This window comes from Ictalurus furcatus, chromosome 24, assembly GCF_023375685.1.
Source record: "Ictalurus furcatus strain D&B chromosome 24, Billie_1.0, whole genome shotgun sequence".
NCBI lineage: Eukaryota > Metazoa > Chordata > Actinopteri > Siluriformes > Ictaluridae > Ictalurus > Ictalurus furcatus.
In genome coordinates, this window is record NC_071278.1 from 8,902,541 (window position 1) to 8,926,746 (window position 24,206).

The following is a 24,206-nucleotide window of genomic DNA, read 5'->3' on the forward strand; positions in this document are numbered from 1 at the left end:
AAAGAGTGAGAGAGTGAGAAAGAAAGAGAGAGAGAAAGAGAGAGAGTGTGTTGCAGCTCCTTTAAGGAACAGTCCCTTCCCAGCCGCGCGCGTCTCCACGGCAACGACTACAAACGCGAAGCCATGAGCAACTCCTCGAGCTCCGGCTGAAGGAGAGTCAAACTGCAGGAGATTTCATTTTATTTTATTTCACCCTCCACCAACTGCACCATGTCAATAAAGTAATGTCGTCACCTGGCATGTCGATAGACGTTTAAACTATATTAACTGATATTAATAACTTTGTAAAGTCCTTACAACCAGCGCTAGTTAGGCAGCTAGAGCTAGCTAGTTAACAGCTAACTCTCTCGAGATTAGTTATCCTGTTGTTTATTCACAGGGGCAAGGAGGCGGCTTAGGCAAGACATAAAGCGGTCATTACAGGCTGTTTCCTGCTACAAGCGCAGTTGTTTTCACAGCATAAGCCAAGAAGAAGGAGAAGAAGTTCCAGAATGAACCTGACGGAAGTGGAAGAGCACATCACAGTGAAGTATGAAATCAAGAGGAGACTCGGGAAAGGGGTGAGCAATGACAAGTCCGTTAAAGGTGTAATGGCCGTTTTATTTATTATTATTATTATTTCTGACTTCTACAAATAACCTGAAAGATATTTAGAACATGGTCAGAAGTATTGGTTGAATCCATGAATGTAGGACAAGTGTATTAAATGGCTGAGAAAACCCGTTTGGAAATCTGACTTCCGGTCCGGAATCCTGCGTCAGAAAGCGCGTACTGTGTAGTGATGGGAAGTTCGGATCATTTTACTGACTCGCATCTTTGAATCTCGTACAGCAAAATGACCGGATCTTTTTTTTGTGTGTGCGAGTCATTTCGTTCATTTCAGCAGAATATAATTAAAATATTACAGGTTCAATTCCCGAACACATCTAGTACTTACACAAACGTAGATGACATTTGGAATAAAAAATAAACTATAGGCTAACGCAGCCGAGGCCGTATTATGAGAAACAGAAATTATTAATGAATAGTTTCGCTGGGTCTTTAGGCTATGTAGTCTGTTAGTTCACCTCCTGATCCGAGTCGGTCTTTCTTTTGTCACTTCACGTTTTGTTACGCCTGTTCCCCGGAAACAGAAATGTTCACGTCTCCAGTCTTCGGGTTCGAGTTGTTCGATCATCCCGTGACTGCCCCTTAGGCTGAATGCAGTGTAGCTGTGACGTGATGAACGAATGACTCGAACCCGAAGACTTGAGACGTGAACTAATCGGTTCTGCATCCGGTATTGCTTGGTGCGTTGCCTATGGGGCGGTCACCGGGAGAACAAATGACTTGGACCTGAAGACTCGAGACGTGAACAGAACCTATAATGAGTGGTTATTTTTATTGATCACGTATACATTACAGCACAGTGAAATTCTTTTCTTCGCATACCCCAGCATGTCAGGAGGTTGGGGTCAGAGCGCAGGGTCACCCATGATACAGTGCCCCTGGAGCAGAGAGGGTTAAGGGCCTTGCTCAAGGGCACAACAGTGGCAGCTTGGCAGTGCTGGTGCTTGAACCCCCGACCTTCTGATCAGCTTTAACCGCTAAGCCACCACTGCCCCTGCCACTATGGGGATGTTGCAGCACATGCGTGGTCAAAAATGAACGAATCACTCTCTGAGACAACTCGTTGCTCCAGAGTCATATTAACGATTCGTTCCTACTGAACGATCACTAATACTGTGACAGTACGTACTGTATGGGCGTTGAAACAGTACATACTAATCAGTATGCGTGTCAAGTATGAATACAATCCCAGACATACTACATCCCTACATCCGCCATGTTAGCATTGTCATGTGACCTTCGACGTCATCATAAACACAAAAATCTTAAACAAGTTAATCATTTATTTGGGTATTGTTAAACAAGTCCTGTTTAACCAAGGTTTAATACTTAAAAAGAGCCAACGCTGTCTTCCGCATTTTTTTTCTTTTTCTGAGCATGTCCGCACCAGTCCCGTTGCATCATGGGATTGTTTGTTGTCTCGCGTAGTGTCCATCGGTTGAACACTGCAAATTCTCACCAGAAGCAGTACGCCATCCGGGTATTTCTCGCCTACTGTTTCTTGTGTACTTAAATCCGGACATACAGTACTACCCCTCTGGTGTACTGCTTTTCGTATGCGGTTTCGGACGCAGCCTTTGTGTTTGGATGTGCTTGGAGTGGGGTGGGGGTGTCCTATACAGTTGCGTGCGTCAAACCTTGTGACACCAGTTTGGGGAAGGCCCGCTACGGTGTGATCCTCAGGTGTCCACAAACATTTGGCCTTATACTGTAGTGTATTATTTTCTCTCTCATCTGCCCGAAGTCAGTATAACCCATGAACAGTACATCCGTTGCTAAGTATTGATCATAACACAAGGGTTAATTCCTGCCCTGAACAATGTGACATTTTCCTTTTCCTCAACACACCTAGCCCAGGGGTTTAATAATGAGCAGATCTGGGAATAGCAACCTATGCTTTAAACCTTACTATAGTATAACTAGAAATATATTAGAGTCATCTGTTTCACAATTTCCACAATGTGTAACGAGCCACCACTTTTAATATAAAACATGTAAGCATGTAAAAAGATTTCCTCCTGTTATGCTGTGCATGATATTAGGGAACTGTTTATAAAATTACAATTATTGCTGAAATGTTTGTTATATGTTAGATATATTCTTTTATAAAGAGTGGAAAGAAGAGATCATGATGCAGTGACATAACTCAAATGGAAAGTTGTTGTTGTTGTTGTTGTTAAACTTCCATGTTAGTAAGCTGCATACTTACTAGTCACAAAACAGTATTTTATTATACTTGTATCTGACAATAAACTGCATTCAGTTTCTTTATGATGCTGATGATGATGATGATAATTTTTATTATTATTATTATTACATGATTTGCTTCTTAAGATTATCAGATTGAGGTCATAAGTGTGCATACACCTTGCAGAATCTGCAAAATGTTAATAATATAAAATATTATTAATGATGATGATGATAATAATAATAATAATAATAATAATAATAAGCGTATCATAAAAATTGCATTTAGTGTTTTATTCAGTCCCGCACTGAATAAGCTATTTCACACAGCAGATGTTTACATATAGTCCACAAGACACAATAATGACTGAATTTACATAAACGAATCAGTTACAACAAATATATATATATATATATATATATATATATATATATATATATATATATATATATATATATATATATAATTTTTTTTTACTCTTTCAGAGATGGGAGTACTTTTTTGAGTGAATGAGTTGAGTCACTGAAGCTCAATGTAGCTAAATATCACAAAGTCTTAGGAGAAGTGCAATTATATTTTACTCTATCGCCGTCTATAATGTCAGATAACACTATATAAGGACAGTTTTGGTGAGACGTTCACTCATGCCCGTCTCATATTAAGGCCATTGTTTCTATTTTGTATTTTTTGAATTTGACTGACTTCTAAGTGAGTTTTAAGTAAATGGATGTTATTCTTTTCCCGGTCTATTATTATCTGCGCTCGTTGTCTCCACTACAGATGCAGTGGATTAAGATTAAGAGGAAAAACCACAGATTATTGCTTTAAACAACTGTGAGATGAATTCAAAATCCTAGCATCTCAGTTCGCACTTGAATCCTCTCCATTCTGTGCTCTGAGTGCTCATGTCATTAGGACACTGCGTACTTTAAAAGAAATCAGAAATATTCGAAAAAATTTAAATGAGAAATATCAGTGACCTTTGCCTATTGTCATTATTACTTAGTCGAGGCTTGTTTACTTCAGCTCGTCTCTTGACTTCTCAGTAATCGGAATGTTTTTTGTTTATATGACTTGAGCTTGCATCGTTGGCAACAGGGCTCTTCATGCTGATTATTTCACTACATTGATTCGACGTCTATATTTCCATCTGCTGTGACAGGCATATGGAATTGTATGGAAAGCAGTGGACAGGAAGACCGGCGAGACAGTGGCTGTGAAAAAAATCTTTGATGCCTTTAGAAATAGAACAGATGCTCAGGTACACTTTACATTATTATCTTTAGAAATCATGTCAATAATACATAGGGTTGAATTCTCGATTCTGATTGGTCATAAAGCGTTGATAAATTTTCTATAATGACTTGTAATATGGATATGTGACCTAAATTGATTAAAAAAATGTATGTAATTGTTAATATTTTAGCGTTTTCTGTGAGGAGATGCTTATTTAGCATTAAATAAGTCTTTAATGGCAGTATTGGACATACCACAGCATGAAATATATTGTAACTATATATGGATCAAATGTACATCATTCTTTAACGGGAAAAAAAAGTTAGTGTTGGTCATTTTCTGTGGTATAAGTGGATTAAAACACTTCCAGACGTGCTGTTAGTGGACAATAATCAACTCTGAGGCATCACGCCACACTGTCATTGATTATTTTTCCTATACCAGCATGATCCATCGTGTTTTATTCTTTTATATATTATTAATAACTGTATTACTAGTTATGATAGACATATTTTATATTACTGTATTTTTATGCCCCAGATTTTCAACCTGATTTTCCTATTTCTTGTTTAATGTAGAGAACATTCAGAGAAATCATGTTTCTTCAGGTAAGGACAATCACAGCGGTTGCTCCTTAATCCTTACTAGTTATAATATGTTTGGATGATACAGTATATTACCAACAGCAAATGGTTGTTTTTCTCCTGGACATTATGCACATTCACACGTTCACAACTGAGTGCTTGTCATCTTTGGCTGCTATCACAAACATGATCACACGTTTTTGCAAAAAAATAAGAAAGTGCTTTTTGCAAAGCACTTAATAATTAGGCCATCTTGAGTAAATGATTGGCTGTGCATTACTAGACTAGCATTACTGCCACTATCGGTAGTACTAGCATGTCTAATTAGGTCCTTCTTTCTTTTCCATCCGTCCTGCAGGAGTTTGGGGATCATCCCAATATCATCAAGCTGCTCAACGTCATCCGAGCCCAGAACGATAAAGATATTTACTTGGTGTTTGAGTACATGGGTAAGGCTTTATATGCTTGCAGGCTGTAAAATAAATGGAAAGTATACTAATAATGCTGATGTTTGCCAGACTTGTTTGATTTGCTGCTGGCTCCTTCAAACGATTTTTTGGCTCCTAGCTTGATTTCATGACCAGTTTTGGACTTTACTCTAAGCTGATATGGGTCGCTTAGGTAACCGGGAGGTATCAGTTACAGGGAGGTATCACTTACATTAACTAGTTGGAAAGGATAATTTTGCAACTATAATCGATAATTTACCATAGATGTAAGAAAACAGAAGATGACAAATTAGCTGCTGGGATCAAAGGATTAGGATTGATTAGGATCAAATTGTTTATAACTCAAGCACAATTTACAAATTTGCACTTATGGATATCTGTATCTACACCGATTTCTGTGTATCACAGATTATATAAATGTAAATATACATGTACTGTCAATACAATACTGTCAACTGAAAAGGGTAAACTATAAAACCCATGAATAGCTTCTGCTAATGGAAAGCTGTGTGTGAACCCCAAAGGACACTTACAGTTACATTTAAAACATTAAATACATTTACATACGTATACACTCACAACACTCTGACTGTTGAATCTGTTCACATGTAAAAATGGCTTTATTTGAGTTCATGTAGGACTATTGAAGTGGAGCACATCTTTTTCTCTCCAGATACCGACCTGTATGCTGTTATTAAGAAAGGCAACCTTTTAAAGGACATTCATAAGCGCTATATCATGTACCAGCTTCTCAAAGCCACCAAATACTTACACTCAGGGAATGTTATCCACAGGGACCAGAAGGTAGGTTCTCACGTACTGTACGTAGGTTCTAATGCAGGGCTACCAAACATCTGATTTTTTGTAGTACTATATTTTCTACCATCTTTCTCTCTGCCATGCAGCCCTCGAATATACTAATCGATGCAGACTGCTTTGTCAAACTGTGTGATTTCGGCTTGGCGCGCTCCCTCTCCCAGATCCAAGAGGATGTTGTGAATCCTGCCTTAACAGAATATGTGGCAACACGGTGGTACCGTGCTCCTGAAATTCTCCTTGGCTCCACTAGGTACCATTCACACACCTTTTACTCTTTTAACATCATATTAGACTTTCTACAGATTACCCCTTTTCCTTTTAGATTTATACTCTGCTCTCTGTCGTATAGGTACACCAAAGGCGTGGACATGTGGAGTGTGGGCTGCATTCTGGGAGAGATGTTGCTGGGCAAGCCGCTTTTTCCTGGAACCTCTACCATGAATCAGATAGAGAAAATTATGAGTGCTATTCCACATCCTTTGCCAGAAGGTGAGGTTACTTTATGACCCAATTGTTACTGTTAGAAATCAACATAGGAGAGCTCTGAGGAATCGATTCAGTTCAGCTCCAAAACATGTAAGCATGAATGGATAGAGCAATTGTGTGATCATCTAAGCCTGAGATGTATGGATGAATAGGTTTTGTTGTTACTCATTTGGTCTTATTTCTTCAATTTTAGACATTGTGGCCATCAGGTCAGAGTATGGAGCGTCTGTAATTCAGAGAATGCTGCTTAGGTATGTGTCCAAAGACAAAGACAAGATGTGGATTGTATGTCTGGTACTAGGCATTTGATAGTTTTGTTCTGAAGATTTCATACAGATTAACAAGTATATATAATTACATACATTATACACTATATGGCCAACAATATGTGGACACCTGACCATCACACCCATATGTGGTTCTTCCCCAAACTGTTGCTACAAAGTTGGAAGCACACAGTTGTATAGGATGTATAATTTCCCTTCACTGGAACTAAGAGGCCCAAACTAAGGTTCCATGTTGGAACAGGTTCATTAAACACGATGGCCCTGTAAACAAAGTGAGCTCCATGAAGACATGGTTTGAGAAAGTCGAACTGGAGGAACTCGAGTGCCCTGCACAGAGCCCTGACCTCAACCTCCACTGAATACCTTTGGGAGGAACTGGAACACCCAGACCTCCTCACCTAACATCAGTACCCGACCTCATTAATGCTCTTGTAGCTGAATGAGCACGAACCCCACATCCACACTCCAAAATCTAGTGGAAAGCCTTTTTATTATGACTCAGCCCCATCACATGTCAGCTAAGATCACTGAACACATGCTTTTTTTTGAATGTCTAGGCCACAGGTGCCATTAGGGGATATAATGCAGCCTTCAGTGCCACCTGATGCTCTTGATCTGCTACAACGCCTGCTTGTCTTTAATCCTGATAAACGACTAACTGCAGAGGAGGCACTCCAGCACTCTTATGTGGCCAAGTATATGAAATCTTTTAACTTCACTTCCACAGCCTGTGAACATAAGTGAATTTGGCTTAAGGCTTAATAGTACTTTATGACTAGGATAATGATAAAATAGTGTTCTTAAAAAGCTTTCTGTTAGATTATTTTTTACCTTCCTACTTCATATAAATATTAATATCTTCCTGCTTTTCCCCTAAAGGTTTCATAACCCATCCAGGGAACCTGGTCTGGACTATGAAGTTATTCTTGCTGTGGATGACGATGTCCAGCTCTCTGTGACTCAATACAGAAACAAACTCTATGAGGTTTTAATTACATATCCATTCTATACATTTTTACACGAAAGCAGTGATGTGAAATGTACTATAACGTTTGTATGACATACAAGTACTGTGTCGTAGTTGGAGTAGGAAAAAAGGGAACATTTTGTGGCGCTTTGTGAATCTCTGAATCTCATGTGAACAGATGATTCTGGAGAAACGGGCCTCTCGCCAAATGGCAAGAAAAGCTCATCTGAAGCAGAAAGCTGAGGAAAAGCCTGGGAGAGATGTTGGGGAAAATGAACGGGATAAAGCAAATATAAATGATAAAGAGTGTAAGAAGGCGGAGAGAAAGGACGGGGAAGGGGTTGGTGAAAAGAAATTGTTGCAACACAACAAAGACCAACCTGGAGCAGGATCAGTCACTACCAAGCCTGTCTCCATACAAAATCTTGCACAAGTAGCCATCGGGAGAAGCAGTCCAGCTGCAAATGGCAGCATGACCAAGACAACTTACAACCCAATCACACATGTGTCCAGTGAGTCCTGCTTTACAGTACAACTTGTACCCAAATGACATAGTCAGTTATTAGTGCACATATAATATTAGTGCACATTTTATTTATCAGATGATGTGGTCAGACCATCTTGTAATCCTTCAGTGACTGCTCAGCATCAACATAATCGATTTGGCAGAAAGCTGGTGCAGCAGTATCAGAACAATGACAGCGGTAGTATCTTTCCTGTACAGGCGTCTAACAAGGTGAGAACTGAAGCCCAAAGCTCTCTGATTCAATACCTTTGTAGGTTTTGTTTTGCTTAGAGCGGATCAATTTAGAAATATTACATGAATTAATAATACTATTTCATCATGCTCTAGACTTCAGTGGATTTAAAAAAAAAAAAAAGTAAAAAAGTGTGTTTTGATCTGTATAGAGTATAGAGCAGAGTCAGCAGCGTGGTCAGTCAGCCCCTATGGGAGGCACCCGCTCCTTCTCCCTCGCTCTCTTACAGCCACAGAATAACGCTCTGTTTCACAAGGAGGAACCCGACCTGACGTCAGGCCTGTGTGTCACCTCTGCACGGCTGGTGAGTGGCTTCCTGTTTCACGCTTTTGAAAATCAGTGTCTTATGTTGTATTTCATTTTATGTCAGCTACAGATGCAATATCATAAATCCATTGTACATTATACTATACTATGCATACTTTATGAGCTTCACTGCATTTTACAATAACATCAAAGGTATAACTCGTATTACTGAAGCAGGAACAGGGTGGATTTTATTGGATATATTTCAACAAGCAGAAATAGTAAAGAAAAAAAAATGACAGTATTTAATCATATGATCATTTAATGCCCAACATGAACACTGTAGGGACGCACGGTGGCTTAGTGATTAGCACGTTCGCCTCACACCTCCAGGGTCCAGGGTTCGAGTCCTGCCAGGCCATGTGTGTTTGCATGTTCTCCCCGTGCGGGGGTTTCCTCCGGGTACTCCGGTTTCCTCCCCCAGACATTGCATGCATGGTAGGCTGATTGGCATGTCTAAAGTGTCTGTAGTGTATGAATGGGTGAGTGAGTGTGAGTGAGTGAGTGAGTGAGTATGTGATTGTGCCCTGCGATGGACTGGCACCCTGTCCAGGGTGTACCCCGCCTTGTGCCCGATGCTCCCTGGGATAGGCTCCAGGTGGGATAGGCTCCCCATGACCCTGAAAAGGATTAAGTGGTATAGAAGATGGATGGATGGATGGACACTATAGTATCGACAGTACGGTCTAGTAATTATCATTTGAAGCTTATTAGACAGTATGTATAGACATAATAATGAGTAATTGTATTCCAGCATTATTGTTATTAGTGATAAAAGGATTTGCACAGTCTATTATTGAGCAGGTTTACAGGGGAAGAAACTCTCTCTGTGACTTGAAATTCTTGTTTTGATAGTCCACTATTTCACCCATGAAGTCAGATGCTAGAAAATGGCGTAACCCAGATGTGAGGAATTGATGATAAGCTTGCCTGATAGTTTTTTGGCACTGTTATTATAGAGGTCTGTTACATCGCACACAATGATCCAATGTTGAGCGATCCCTTGAGAGAGATGAATAAAGCATTCACACGCCGAGACTCCGTACAACCGTGTGACACGTCAGAGGAAGGCATCGCTGCCACCTGTTACTAGTGCTGTATGCCTCTAAGCTTTCACACATGTGATGCATAACAGTGCTGTATATTGGATTAGATGACACTGCCTGTAACTGATTTATGTCTCACTCTTGATTGAATTAGATGCTGTTGCTACACACTCCCAGTCCTCGGAGAGCGCTGAAAAGTGTACTGTGTAAAGGTGTACCGTGGTGGTGTTGTATTATTCAATTAGTACGTTAATGACTTTGGGATATTCACATATGGCTCTGGAATTATTGGCACCCTTGGTAAATACGGGTTTAAAAACAAAAGGTATTTGTGATTAATTTGAGAGAAATCCTTGAGAAAACGCTGACCCAATAATAGCTTCTTGGCAGAGACTTGGCAGATTTTCATTTAAAATCACTCTCACTTCATGATGTCATAAATCCTAACATGATTCACTGGGATTTTGGAGGAAAAACATCACAGATTTATTACACGATTTGGTTCTTTTCTGTATAACCATCCTTATTTTTTACAACAAATCCAAGTTGAGTGTTTCTTGCATAAAAAGCTCCATTTAACTCGCCTCCAAAGAATGGCATTCTAGCACATGGAGACATGTTTGACTCTTCAACCGTCTGTCTCGCTGTGTGTAAGGCCAAAATACACTTGCACAGATTCATTACAGCTCTGGATGGCTGTTTTAAACTTCTTAATGACTGCCTTAACACTGGATATGAGTATTTTCAGTTGTTTTTATCACCATTTCCTGATTGATGAAGTTCAGTACAGATTTGTATATTCTGTAATTTTCACCTTGTTGATGAATGAATAAGGGACTCTCAAGGTTCAGTAATGTTAGAAGTACACCACTTTCAGTATTTACTAGAAATATAGAAATCTACAAATGTAGATGTATTGTCTAGGTATTTGTACTGATTATTTATTCTTATCTAAATAAAGAGAATATGTTGTGTATTATTGTGATTATTGGACTCCTACTGAACACAGTAATGAATATTGTTAAAGCAGGCGCTTTGTAAAAGTTTGATCAGGTCTGTATGGGGCAATATGGTGTATTATCATTTGTAATAAAAGTGGGTGATTCTTTTAGTCTCAGGCTTTCGTACACTTTTATTGATTCAGTTATTGGTTACATCTATATCTAATTATCCTACTCATTATTTATCCCTGTAATGTGAAAGGGGTTTCTTTTTTTTCTTCTTTTTTTTTTTTTGCATGTTGGGTTTAAATTAGAAACATGAAAGAAACAAGAAACTTAAATTAGAAACAAGGCTGCAAGCTCAATAGGAGACTTACTGAATAGATAAAGGATGAAGAAACATGTTTATGAAATCACATCTCAGGAATAGTACTGAGTAAGTAGTGAATATCTGCTTGCCTAACATGCTCTTCATTTTCTTATTTCTTATTGTCTGGCTGTGCAGAACCCACGCTCCCCCTCTCAGACTCGGACTACAAACCCTCCCCTCAGGTTTAGTAAGAAAGTCTTCCAGAACAACTCAAACGTTTCTTGTGCCGGAGACCCTCAAGCCAGACTGGGCAGCTACTCTCAGGCCTATGGACCCATCAACAGAACAGAGCTGAACAGCCTGCTTAGGGGTCGCCAGCAGCTTTAGACTGTTGGACTGAATATGTAAATACATTTATATGAAAGGAGACATACACCTCTATCTGCTGCATGTAGGATGATGTCAGATTTCACTGTCAGATTGAACCTTGTACAGAAAAGTGAACTTCTTGCAATAAATGTAATTTGTAAACATCTTGAGTGTGTAGATGCTTTAAAGTGCAAAGGCTTATCAGTGTGATGGTTCGAGTTATAGTAGAGGTATGTAGATAATCGAGGTAAATGTGTGCAATTGAATAGGGCCTTTCCTATATTTTACCTAGGGTCCCCAAATCACTAAATCTGCCTCTGATAAACAGATTTTTTCCAAATGTGTAATCATCGATATGTTGTTCGTTTGTAAGTGTTGGCAAATTTGTATCATAACATTCAGTTGCTGATTATTTTCCTATAACAGCACGTTGTGTTTTCATTCTTTATACAGCAAAAAAAAAAAAAAAAAAAGAGACTGAGGGTCACAGCAAAAGTTTTTGTGTGTGTGTGTGTGTGTGTTGGATGGGTTAACACTTGATCATTAACTTTATATTAATTTATTTATTTAACAAGGAAAGATGTTGGATAAAAGTGTGCACGACGATGCAGTAATCATTTGATGTTCTGAGTTGGGGACAAATACAGTAATATTAGGGGTGGGGCGGATCGATCCTGAAGTAACGGTACCTGTGATACTGATGTTGCATCGAAAAGATCGATCCTCACATAAAGGTGTTTTCTTTTCCAGTGATTTTATTTATTTAGATAAAAACATTAAATATTAACATTTAATATAATATCAAATATTAAGAAACATAATATTTACTTATTTAATAAAAAATATATATATATTTTTAAATGTTGCTTAAAAGTGCTTAAAATCTGTTCTGGTTTTTAACATGCACATGACTAATTAGAGGTGCATCGAGAGCACAAATCCCAAAACCTTTTAGTGGTCATGAAAATGTATTCAGATTTAGCATATTTAACGATGCATTCACTTCATAAATCATGACACACTGCTCTCCCCTACAGGAAAGTACATGTAAGTTCAAGTGCATGTTTTTAAAAGTAAAATAAAAAAAGTATCGGTATCGGGGATACCTATTGGTATCGGATAGATATCAAATTTTGCAGTATCGCTCAGCGATTAATATATTAATATAGCGCTCTGAAGAGGCGCTGTAATGCCACATGACCTTCGGCATGACGTCAGAGGCTCTAGCCTGGGAGGGAGGGGGAGGGGGAGGAGGAGGAAGTGAAAGGGGAGGAGACATCAGCTACAGACCCCAGTGTACAAACCTAACCGCGCACGGACTTCCACAGCAACCATATTATTGTCATTTTATAAAAACCATTCCTGTGCGTCACAGTAAATAAGGTAAGTCTTTATGTTTGTTTGTTTTTAATAGACAAGTGAAGAAAAGAATAAAATAACGTTCGCCGTTAGTGTCGGGGTTTCAGCCACGCAGTGGTGTTTAGACAGCACGCACTAAAGCAAAACCGAGCCGTTTGAGTTGGACTTCTGAGGGTTTGACGCGGTGTTTGTTACCGCACGCTAAACGTCGTGTCACGGTGGGATGGCACGCGGCCATCTCGAGCCTCTGCGTTACTCACGCGCTCAGCTGGTGCGGGATGTCGAGGATGAGGAGGAGGATGTTAATGCGCGCGCGCTGAGGTGGCATCCCAAATGGCACCATGTTGGATATGTAGTGCACTAAAAAGTGGCGTATACACTCCTTGCTTTACACCGATATGTAGCGCACGTGTGTAGGCAGTAGAGGGTTATTTGGGGCTTCGTTTTAAATCCTAACGACAGCAGGCCAAGCTTTTAGGAGATTATATTCTTCTCTGCGCCTTTAGTCTAACGCCACAACAACCGCCATAATGAACAGACTGGCATTACTGACATTAACCTCAATATGTTTGTAAATGAAACAAGCTCAAAACGGAGTGTTGAATAAACACTGAATTCCACTGGTCAAACTTCTAGTGTGCTTTATTATGGCTTCATCTCCAACCTACTGTACTTCTGTGTCCATTTACCTGAAGGTATAAATATGCAACACAGCTCTCAATTACTTTACTGTTGACATCCAGTAATGATTAATCATTAATCCTGGTCGTTAGACACTTCTGATTTATTTATCAGCTAAATACTCCAGTATGATAGGTCTAGTCATGTATGGCTTCGGTTGAGGCCAGTCCTGCTCAATGAGTATTGAGATCATTGATAAATGATCAATATATACTGGGTTTTTCACCAACACCACCTTCGCCTACCTACCTTGCTCGTCATTGTTTGGGCCAGCTCATCAAATCATCCCCTACGTTCTGGCACATTCTGCTGCATCATACTCCAGTTCATTTGCGCTGCCAGGAACTAAAACAAGACCTGTTTGTCTTGCTTCATTTTCTTAATGTGACCTCAAAGCATTAAGGTTAGGCTTGGTGTATCTGTGCAGTTCTCCAAGAGAGTGTATTTGTGGGAATGAGTGAATTATCTTAGTGTGTGTGTGTGTGTGTGTGTTTGTGGGTGGGATGGTGATTGGGTGAAAGGCTAAAATGTTGGTGACATTATGTAAACAAACACGTGTGTGTGTGTGTGTGTGTGTGTGTGTGTGTGTATGTTTGTTTACATAAGATACAATGGGCAATATGGAGGTCTGCACAAATGATGGAGGTCATGTGCATATATTGTGCGATAAGTCGATAATGTCATTATCGTGACAGGCATAAACCTGCTGCTATTAATCATTTTTCTCATTTGGAAAAAGAAATGGACCATAATTTGAAATAACTGCTGTGTGAGGAGTGAAACAAGACAGGACATTAATCAGTGATGCTGTGAGGCCTCTAAATTGATTACTTTCCTATAACCGCACACCTCAAAGTGTTTTATTTGCCAATGCTAACCATTTTATTTATTAACGGAATGCGCAGCATCATTTTTGATTCATTTTTAGTTAGATGTATTGTTGTGAGACGTCCACGAAACCAGTTATTCCGGTTATCACCTACGTTAAAGCAGTCTCTTTTTTCCCCTCAATATTAATAAGACCGAAAAGAAATAAATTCAGCTTGTCATGTTCTTAGGAACCCACAGAACTTTCCATCCGGAAGGCCTTCCTGTGCTGGGAAACCTGAAGATAACAGCTTTACTGCTAACTGTTACACAGCATGGAAGACTCCTCCCCAAATTGCTCAATAGATTTCTACTCTGAAAAATCTTCACCATATCAACAATTTCAACGTATGGAGTCATCTGTCAAGTCACTGTGTTATGACATGTAACTATAGAAACAATGACGTCCCCATGAAATCATGGCTTGGAAGTGGAATCGTGGAAGTTTTAGTATGGCTATGTTAGCCTTAAGGTTATCTGGAAGCTAGTGTGCTTCAAACCTATGGCAAACCTCACATTTAGAAGATACATGCTTTCAAACCTTACAGTCTTTTTCTACCACCAGTACGGTTCAACAATTTCTATGACATCATTCTGGACATCACTTCAGGTTCTCATCAGATTTTCTGTCCAATGTGTGTCCCACCCCCAATATTATAAAAATCCATGGTACTAACTGTCAAGTACGGTTTAGCCCGGGCTGTGAGGTAAGCTAGACACTATTGGCTGTAATAAAAAGGCGGAGAAACCCCTCGATATGTCCCGTTCCGACTTCTTGTTTCAGTGGGAATTACATCGGTGCATCGAATAAAGCTGCACATTTCAAGGCACTTCAAGATAAACTCGTGATTTGTCTTGCGGCCAGAACTACTGTCACAGCTCTGCTGTTATAGAAAGTCTATCAACACCTTCTGAATAATCAGCAAACAGGATTCAGCAGTGTTGTGGTATAAATCGCAGTCATTGGACAAGGATGAGAACTTCTGTGCACTGGTTATTACACAGTGTTGCTATTATCTTGTGTATGAATGGTAGTTCTGTGAGGACTGATCACTCATAAGCTCATTATATGTCTTACCCATTTATATATATGCTTTAGCTTTATATAAATGAGATGCCTGGTCCACAGATGATGTAATGGCATGTAAACGACTGCTTGAAGTGAATGTATTGGGTCATGTTTCCAAGTCATGCAAATATTTGTAAAAAATTGGGTCATTGGGCACGGACAGTTGCTTTGCATGTTTCCGCCAGGTGTAGATCGGCATGGCAAATGGAGTTCCCAAAGATGAGTCATCAGTTATTGTTACTCCCTGAGGTGAGGACATCAAATTTAAGTGTGAAACACACATTAAGTCCCTGCCCAGTAGACTGGACATGAAGACGAAATTAGGTCTAATACTGAATGTCCTGGGCACACGGTGGCTTAGTGGTTAGCACGTTCGCCTCACACCTCCAGGGTCTGGGGTTCGATTCCCACCGTGGCCCTGTGTGTGCGGAGTTTGCATGTTCTCCCTGTGCGGTTTCCTCCTGGTACTCCGGTTTCCTCCCCCAGTCCAAAGACATGCATGGTAGGCTGATTGGAATGTCCAGAGTGTATGAATGGGTGTGTGAATGTGTATGTGATTGTGCCCTGCTGGATGTGATGGATGGGCATCCTGTCCAGGTTGTACCCCACCTTGTGGCTGATGCTCCCTGGGATAGTCTCCAGGTTCCCCGTGACCCTGAAAAGGATAAGCGGTATAGAAGATGGATGGATGGACTAAATGTCCTGTTACACCCATGGAGTGCAGTGACCATGAACTCATTTTTGGGGATTCTTTTAATTCGCAGTGTTTTACTACTGAATCATTGCTCCTGAATCTACCAAAAATGTGACACTTTGCCCATTAACTACAAGAGATATACATGGTAACTGTGTAAAAGGAGAGGCATTATACTTTAGAAGGTTAAGGGTCATGACTGGTTCAGACATTTGTGAATTGTCAGTCTGACTAATGTTGGATGTGGGTGTGTGCATATATTCCTGTTCTTTGTGAGCTAACTGATAGTTTGGGTGTCTAATGTCACCTCTTCTTTTCCCAGGTCCCTTACCCTTCCCTTAGCTCCGCCCATCAGTTCGCTTCTGCTCTGGACAGTCTCCTGCAAAATGTCCAACTTTTCCACAGTTGTAATGGTTTAATCCTGGTCCATAGCCCTGACGGCCGGGTCTTCCTCGTCTGCGTGCTTTTGGTCTTCCTCTCCTCTCCATCTTTCTTTCCTTTGCCTCTCGTAGGAGCTTCTCCGTGTGGATTGCATACCTTTCCACTTGTGTGAGGTTTCTGGTGTCCCAGGCGATACATTGTTGTTTGACTATAGCGGCAATTTCTGGTTTCATAATTCTGTTACTGAGATGTGCCTCCCTGTGACGGCTGCCTGCCCATCTGCCAGAGCATCGGGTTTCTCCAAGCCTGAGTTTGGCCTTTCTCCAAGGCAGACGTGTCCTGCTGCTCCTGATGTCTTCCAAAGTCCAGGGTTTGTGAACTAGCATAGGGCCTCCTTCTCCGGCCACTAGAGGCCTCTAGCATTGGGGCATTTACCACGGCGTGCACTGTCCCTTCTCTGTCTGATTTTGTTGGTCTGAAGCCCTCAGGCAGCAATGTTGTTGATCCCTTCACTTGGGATCTCATGTGTAACGCCACCGGTGAAGATAGTACGGCTGGCGCATAGTTCGGTGGGGGTTGTTGGCTCAGTTCTGATAGGTTCAGATAGAGTGGCATAGGCTGGGCTGCTTCATCGTGAGGAGGTGCCTCTGAAACTGCAGGTTCCTCACTCCTTACTGGCTGTGGGTGTCACGGTGGGGCGGAGTCCAGGTCGGGATCGGCTTTCTGCAATTTAGCACACTGAGAAACAGATGAGGGCCCTGCCTGACATTTTTTTGTCTCTTTTATGTGCCTCGCTCTGCCATTCGGCAAATGCCTTCCAGTCAGCCAAAAACTGCACTTCGCTCTTTGTTTTAGGGGTCTCTCTCTCCTTTGTCTCCAAATTATGTTTCAGTTGTTCTAACTGTCTGAGGCTAAAACTACCTTTTTCTGGAAAAGCATATTCTTTATCCCATACATCATATTGATTCAAACATCCTTCCCCATAATTCACACGCATAAACATGATATTAGGATCAACATACGAGCACCCTGTCACAGGATGTGCTTTGCTATATGTTTTTCCAATATTTTATTTTATTTTATTTCTATTTTTACAACTTCTATAACTTTCAAAGTTTTAATCAATTTAGCGTGCTATGAAAATCAAGTGAATATGCATTCTCGTGCACAGACAGAAAAGGTTAAAAATGTGTGCCAAATCTCTAGACATTCAATTAATCATATAACCTATAGGTTCAATAGAGCAAACCTTAAGAATGTAAAAGAGTTTACTTGTGAGGGCCAGTCCACATACAGCAATTTGGTAGGACTTACAGTTTTCTCTTCCGTTCTTTTAAAAAAAATATATATATATATTATTAATTGCCACTTGATAATAATCCGCCGTAAAAATACTGCGCCTCTTGCGCTTCTTAATAAGTACTCTCTTTACTTATTCATTGCTTGAACCGGACTCTTTCCGTTAGCAAATATTTTTATCGTTATTATCTCTCTCTATATATATACCCATCGGTATATATCTTAGTTTTGAAGCTGTGATCTAAGAAACACCAATATCTCTGCCATCGCAGAGGTGAAGTTCCTGGAACTTCTTATAAGAAATCGCTCCATGTAATTCTTCTCTCAATGTAATACGCACATTTCTTATATCATTGACTCCCTTCCATACAGACAGCAATACACAATGACTTCATAAAATTCTAATTCTAAATTCTTGAAGATTTCTACCAGTCAGTGGTAAGGCTGCATCAGTCTTTCACTCTGCACAGCAAAGGCAAACCGCCTTCGTGTCAACACAGACTTCAGGGTGAAACTTTTCCATGAACGTCTTCCGGTTTGCTTGTTGTCCAGAAAAGCTGAAAAGACTCACGCAGCCCAGCCAGGAGACGCCAAATTGTCGTGGAAATTAGACAACACTCGAAGCCTCGTCCTCTGAAGGTAAAAAGGTTTATTACAGAAAGATGGATAATACAGGATAGAATAATGAGAGTGTTCTGAAGCCCTTGTACTAAACCACTACTATATATATGAAACGCAGAGCATGACATAATTCTGTGTACCGATAAGAAGCAGTTTGAGGCAGTTCAAACAGGCTTTGTTTTAGGATCTTGGAAGATGTTTAGACGAACCTTGAACAGAAGAACATGTTTGTGTCTCTGTAAGCAGATAAACATTCTGTAGTGAGCTCAGTGACATGACATGACCTTCTTAGGCGTTATCCTCTGATAAGAATGAAACAGAACAAGAACAAAACTATTACAAAGTAAAAATGAGTAATTTCCCTCACACTGTTTATGACTGACCTCCTGATTAAAGCTTAAACAAAAAAAGATTGGTATTTGGATTGGTTTTGGTCGTAAAAATCCTGATCGGAGCATCCCTAATGAACACCATTAAACTAAAGCGCTTTGCATCTGACGGGTAAGTGAACTCACCCAATCTGACTCCAGCCCAGAACCATGACAGTGGAAAATGTCTAATAGTGTAGCTTTAAATATATTTAAGAGGAGCAGACTTCAAACACTGAACATTGAGGTTTATTGTATTTGTTTACAAGGTGGAACAGGTTAACGGTTGTTTTTTGCATACAGTCTGTAAAATTAACTGAAAATATTAAATTTAGTTTATCAGAAGGTAAATTAATTTGTCATGGCTCACACTATGTTCCTAAATTCTGTCATAATTGACAAGCTCAAGTTTTCTCATGCCTACTTGTGTGTTATATTGTGGCACATTATTGTTACCATCTCTAAAAAAAAAAAAAAAATTAATCAAAAAACCCTCAACTTCAACGGTGCTCCTAAATTTTTGTAATTATTATCAATGAAATTGTCTTGCGTCTCTCCTCCTGTAAACACTGTTATTACCTTTTCTGCATTCGCCTGAATTGTTTTCATTTGGTTGCATATTGTTATATTTGATGCATATTTTCATTTGGTTGATGGTATTTTTATTTTTACTTATCCTATATTTTGGGTACAATTTTATTTATATTTTGCTTCTACGAGATGATGCACTTTAAGGATCAGTCTAATTTCATGCAAAGATTTGTACATTAGCAGGAATGTAGCACAACATGGAGGTGAAAGCAGCGGTCTGTTTATTTAAATGTGAAAGTGCAATAAAAATGTCATCTCTAAAATGAATGAATAATCGTGATAAATAATCGAGATCTCAATATTGATCAAAAATAATCAGGATTATCATTTTGGCCATAATCGTGTAGCCCTAACATGGAGTTCACTCTGTGCACAGGGGTATTGTCATCCTGGAACAGGTTTGAACAACTTAAAGCTACAGCATACAAAGACATCCTATACAATTATATTCTTCCAACTTTGGAGCCAATTCCAGGGAACTCCACATCTCCGTTTTCGCAAATCCATTATTCCATCTGTGTTCTCTACAGTTCGGAAATCATAGGCTTCAGTGTTTACCACCAACTACTATACAGGTGTTATGATAGTTATGTATGACAGTTATGTTTCAGCATAAGCAGTCAGTCAGTGAGCGACTCTTCTAGGTTTACTTGACTGTGGTGTGGCAAAATATTGATTCTGTAGTAACATATTAGTGAATCTTCTTATCATTAGACAGTTATAGAATGATTAGATGATTTAAAAAATCTGAGCACCAATTGGTCACACAGCTGAGGTCTGTTTTTCCTCAGAGCTGAGATCAAGCTGAAGGATTTCAGATAGGGCCTTATCCACATAGTTCTGTATGTGTGTATGTGAGTGTGTGACAGGGTGGAAGAGAGGTAACGGTGTAGAAAGCTTGCTCCGTCAGCGTTCTGAAAAGGCTGTCGGCTCATGATGACGACTGCAGATAACCTTGTTTATCCACAACGAAAACTCATTTCTGTTCCTTATTTAGCATGTTTGCATCCATAACAAAGCAGTAAGAAAACGACACTGGTAGTACTTAAGATTTCTGAGAAAACTATATTCATTGGACCACACAAGTCTAGCTGAGGGTTGTCCTCTATAGAAGATTCACTTCTGACATGAATGTGAAAAAGTATGCAAGCATGAAGTCGACAGGTGTAATACAGGCCAGTCAGATTAGCATTTTGCATAAATCATATTCCCAACAAGGTACGGTCTAAAACTGGAATTGATTTGTTTGATGTCTGACGCTGATGAAAAATAATCAACCAAATCTAATTTCTACTGTTTGAGGACTCTCTTAACACTAATTTGGTGTTAAATTAAAAAAAAAAGCCGTAAATATAATGATCTACTTTTTCTTGTTTAAAATTTGGTCTGTTATTTGGATGTGAGAATCACAGTGGAATTTCAGTGCGTCATGTGAATTTGAATGGAGAGATTAGAAAGCAGGAGACTGAAAACAACCAGTCACTGTACACAGTTCTGGATGAAAGTGAAGTAATCCACATGGGATTTGGCATTCAGTGGAATTGGAGCAGTGTCGCCTAATACTGCTTTTCATCATTTACATAATGTAACAAAGAAAGTGACTATTTCTGAAAATGCATGGTAAATTGATTTCCCCCAAACACAGCAGTACAGGTCTAAGGGACTAAGCAGTACATTTTGTGTTCTTTCTAAACCTAACTGTAAATGTAGTTTCCTTCAGTTTGTACCGAAGGCCCAAGTAAAGTGTCACACTGCATTCAGTCGCTGAGTTCACAGTGTCCATGGCTACCTTTCTTCCCCTCTCCATTAGTCTCAAAACCCGAATTTCTAAGAAAGCAATACTTGTACCTAAAGTGTCTTTTGTCCTCCTTTGCCATTAGAGCCAACTTGCTGGTGGTCAGGACACAAAAATGCCTAGCCTAGTAGATCTTTGTTGATTTTTATCAGCAGTCTAATATTGCACTTGAAGATATCAGCATGTCACAGACTATAGAGAAACCATTCAGTCTTTTTCACCTTTAGTTGCTGTACTCTGGCTATGTTTACACAAGTCACAGCATGGCACCATGGATTAAAAAGGAATCGGTGCCCTTGCGGTTTCACAGGTTATTTTTCTATCGAGATTTTCTTCTCCTTCACGGCATTCACGGCAGTGTCCTAAAATCATGTGCTGACCATTTAGCAGAGTTATACAGATGTACTCAGCATGTCACTCGGTCTGTATGTGATCCCCACTTGCTTTAAGAAGGCCACCATTTTGCTCGTCCCTGAGAAGTCCATCATTTCCCATTTGAACAACTACAGCCACATGGAAATAACCTCTATTGTTATGAAGTTCTTTGAGGGGATGGTCCAATCCTTCATTTGCTCCTGCCTGCCCACCCAGTTAGACCCCCTGCAGTTTGGATACCGCCCCAACAGGTCCACCGATGACACCATCACCCTGGCACTGCACATGGCCCTTAGCCACCTGGAGTGGAAGAACACACTATGTGAGAATGCTGTTCATTGACTACAGTTCAGCATTCAGTACCAAAATTCCCACCAAGCTTGTCACTAATCTACAGGACCTGGGTCTGGACAGCCATCTGTGCAACTGGATCCTGAACCTTCTGACGGGTAGGCCACAGATGGTCCAAATTGGAAGCCTCACATCCTCCTCTCTCACCCTCAGTACAGGAGTTCCCCAAGGCTGGATGCTCAGCCCCCTTCTGTACTCCCTGTTTATATATGACTGTGTAGCACAGCACACTTCAAATCGCATCCTTAAATTTGCAGACGGACACCACCATTGTAGGTCTTATCTTGGATGCTGATGAAATGGAATACAGAAAAGAGGTCAAAGACCCCTGGCTTCTTGCTGCCCGGTCAAAAACCTCTCCCTGAACATCAGTAAAACATTGTGAGATCATTGTGGACTACAGGAAGAGACAGGTGGCTGAGCATGCCCTTATCCACATCAACAGAACAGAAGTGGAATGTTTTAGGAGGTTTTTAGGAGGCAGTTTTAAAATCCTTGCCGTCCGCATTTCCAACGACTTCATATGGTCCACACACATTCACACAGTGATGCGAACAGCCTGGCAGCATCTGTACTTCCTCACATTGTTGCACCATTGAGAACATTCTCAGTGGCTGCATCACAGCCTGGTATGGCAGCTGTTCCTTTGGTGACCACGGGGACCTACAGAGAGTGATGAAATCAGCTGAGCACAACATCAGCAGGAAATTGCCCTCTCTGCAGGACATTTACTTGAAACGGTGCATGAGGATGCCAAAAAGATCATCGAGGACAGCAGTCATGCTTGATCTTTCCATTGCATTCCTCTGCAAGGCACTACCGGAGCATCCAGGGGCACCCAAATAGACTAAAAAAGTTACTTTCCCTAAGCCATCAGACCCTTAACCAGTCAGTGACAACATAATTTGCATCTTTTCTGCATACCACTTTGTACATTTAGTATGTACATTATCCACCCATATTTATATGGGTGTATATTTTGTGCATCTTGTATGTATTTCTGTGGATTTTGTGCATCCTGAAAAAATATTCTTTATTTTTTTGCCCTCGATATACTTGGTATTGCATTTAAATGTGCATATTTTGTTTAGTAGATCTTGCATGTTATTATATATTATATATGTCCAATATTTGTCAATGGAGCTACCATTTCAATGTGCAGTTTTCCATGTCTTGTTTTTGTCCAATTTTCCAACTGTGCAAATGACAAATGAAAGACTTTGTCTTCTGTTTACTGGAATGAGAGGATCCAATCCTCATTTAGGAACCACATTTTGCTCATGGATTCTATGCAAACAAAAAATCGTGCTCCTGGTTCATGTTAGAGGTACAGGTATTCCTGCCTAACATCACTAAACCCTCAGGGAAGTACCAGTCTGTAGTTTGTGGGATCACATTAATATTAATAAAATTGTGTGGAAAGACTTGCTGTCTGGACTATACAACTATTTTTTTTTTAAAAAATACACTGCTCCAGTCTGCAGTGCTTCTGAGAAGTTCTGAATGCTATCTAAATATGTAGAACTTTTTCTGGACCAGCTTGTGAGTGCTTTTTATGATTACGTACTCCCAGTGTGCATCTTCTGCTGCCGTTATAGATTATGCTGTGTGGACAATATATATCGTATGAATTAATACGTTTCAGTAACAGCATTATATTTTGCACAGGAGTCTGACATACAGTAGAATGGTTTAGAGTATTTTTCCTCTATTAATGATACTTTTAAAAATCTAGAAAAGGTTATATACTACAGCTTTAAGGTTGTACAACTAAAGTCAGGTTTTGCCTGTAAGCTGTGTGTAAATCCCTATTTAAATTACTGTTGTGAGGAGATTGCACATGTCCCCTAAAATAATTTGACTTAATACCCTCAAGTAGCTTCCCTGCCAATGTATTCCTTCTTTCTGATGTTTATTAATAGTAGCAGTAGCTGATCATAGTTATTTACTTGTTTGCCTTAATTATGGATTCACGGGAAGCACAGCTAAATGTTGCCAATTGGACCTTTGGGATTTATGCCATAGTTGAAAAAGTTTATTATTGACAGCCAGCTGGCCTTATGTCAATAGAAATGATAGAATTTGGTCACTGCTGATTCTTTACTCCAGAGGGTTCATCTGTTAGAGCTTAAACTATGACTTTGCAATACTCATTTAATTTATTTACACTGTCTTTTATTTGTTGTTCATTTCATGCAGCAAGGTCAGAGTTAGGAAAGGAGACATGTCACAAGAGAAGACTGGCTACCCTGTAATGGGGGAGGACAAACCCCTTCACGGTAATGTATACGGCCCAACTCAGCCTGATGCGTTTGGGATGCCTCCACCCAACTACAGCCAGGCTCCAGGTGGACTTTCTTACCCAGCACCAGGACCGTATGGCCAGCCAGGTTTTCCCCA

General features: G+C 40.0%; 2 protein-coding genes across 6 annotated transcripts in view; both read left to right on the forward strand.

Moving 5' to 3' along the window:
* Window positions 1-98: 98 nt before the first annotated feature.
* On the forward strand, window positions 99-11,513 carry mapk15 (mitogen-activated protein kinase 15). 4 transcript variants are annotated; one of them, XM_053612329.1, is made up of 15 exons: window positions 99-221; window positions 380-560; window positions 3,960-4,058; window positions 4,612-4,641; window positions 4,976-5,066; window positions 5,740-5,870; window positions 5,972-6,135; window positions 6,235-6,374; window positions 6,565-6,622; window positions 7,216-7,353; window positions 7,538-7,643; window positions 7,804-8,137; window positions 8,228-8,361; window positions 8,535-8,687; window positions 11,182-11,513. In XM_053612329.1, exons 2-15 carry the CDS (start codon window positions 492-494, stop codon window positions 11,371-11,373), a joined length of 1,839 nt encoding a protein of 612 aa, XP_053468304.1. In that variant the 5' UTR covers window positions 99-221; window positions 380-491; the 3' UTR covers window positions 11,374-11,513. The 4 variants fall into 4 exon arrangements, with proteins under 4 accessions (XP_053468304.1, XP_053468307.1, XP_053468308.1 ...); XM_053612332.1 differs by having other exon boundaries at window positions 8,640-8,687; XM_053612333.1 differs by having other exon boundaries at window positions 8,643-8,687.
* A 1,084-nt stretch (window positions 11,514-12,597) lies between these two features.
* Window positions 12,598-24,206, forward strand: part of grinaa (glutamate receptor, ionotropic, N-methyl D-aspartate-associated protein 1a (glutamate binding)) — a 20,683-nt gene continuing 9,074 nt past the window's right edge. The window contains exons 1-2 of one of the 2 annotated variants that reach the window (XM_053612338.1): window positions 12,598-12,738; window positions 24,006-24,206. The exon at window positions 24,006-24,206 is cut by the window's right edge and continues 176 nt beyond it. In XM_053612338.1, coding sequence (XP_053468313.1) covers window positions 24,031-24,206 — 176 coding nt within the window. In that variant the 5' untranslated portion in view covers window positions 12,598-12,738; window positions 24,006-24,030. Of the gene's footprint in view, window positions 12,739-18,112; window positions 18,345-24,005 lie in introns of those variants that run through there. The other variant, XM_053612337.1, reaches the window with a different exon arrangement.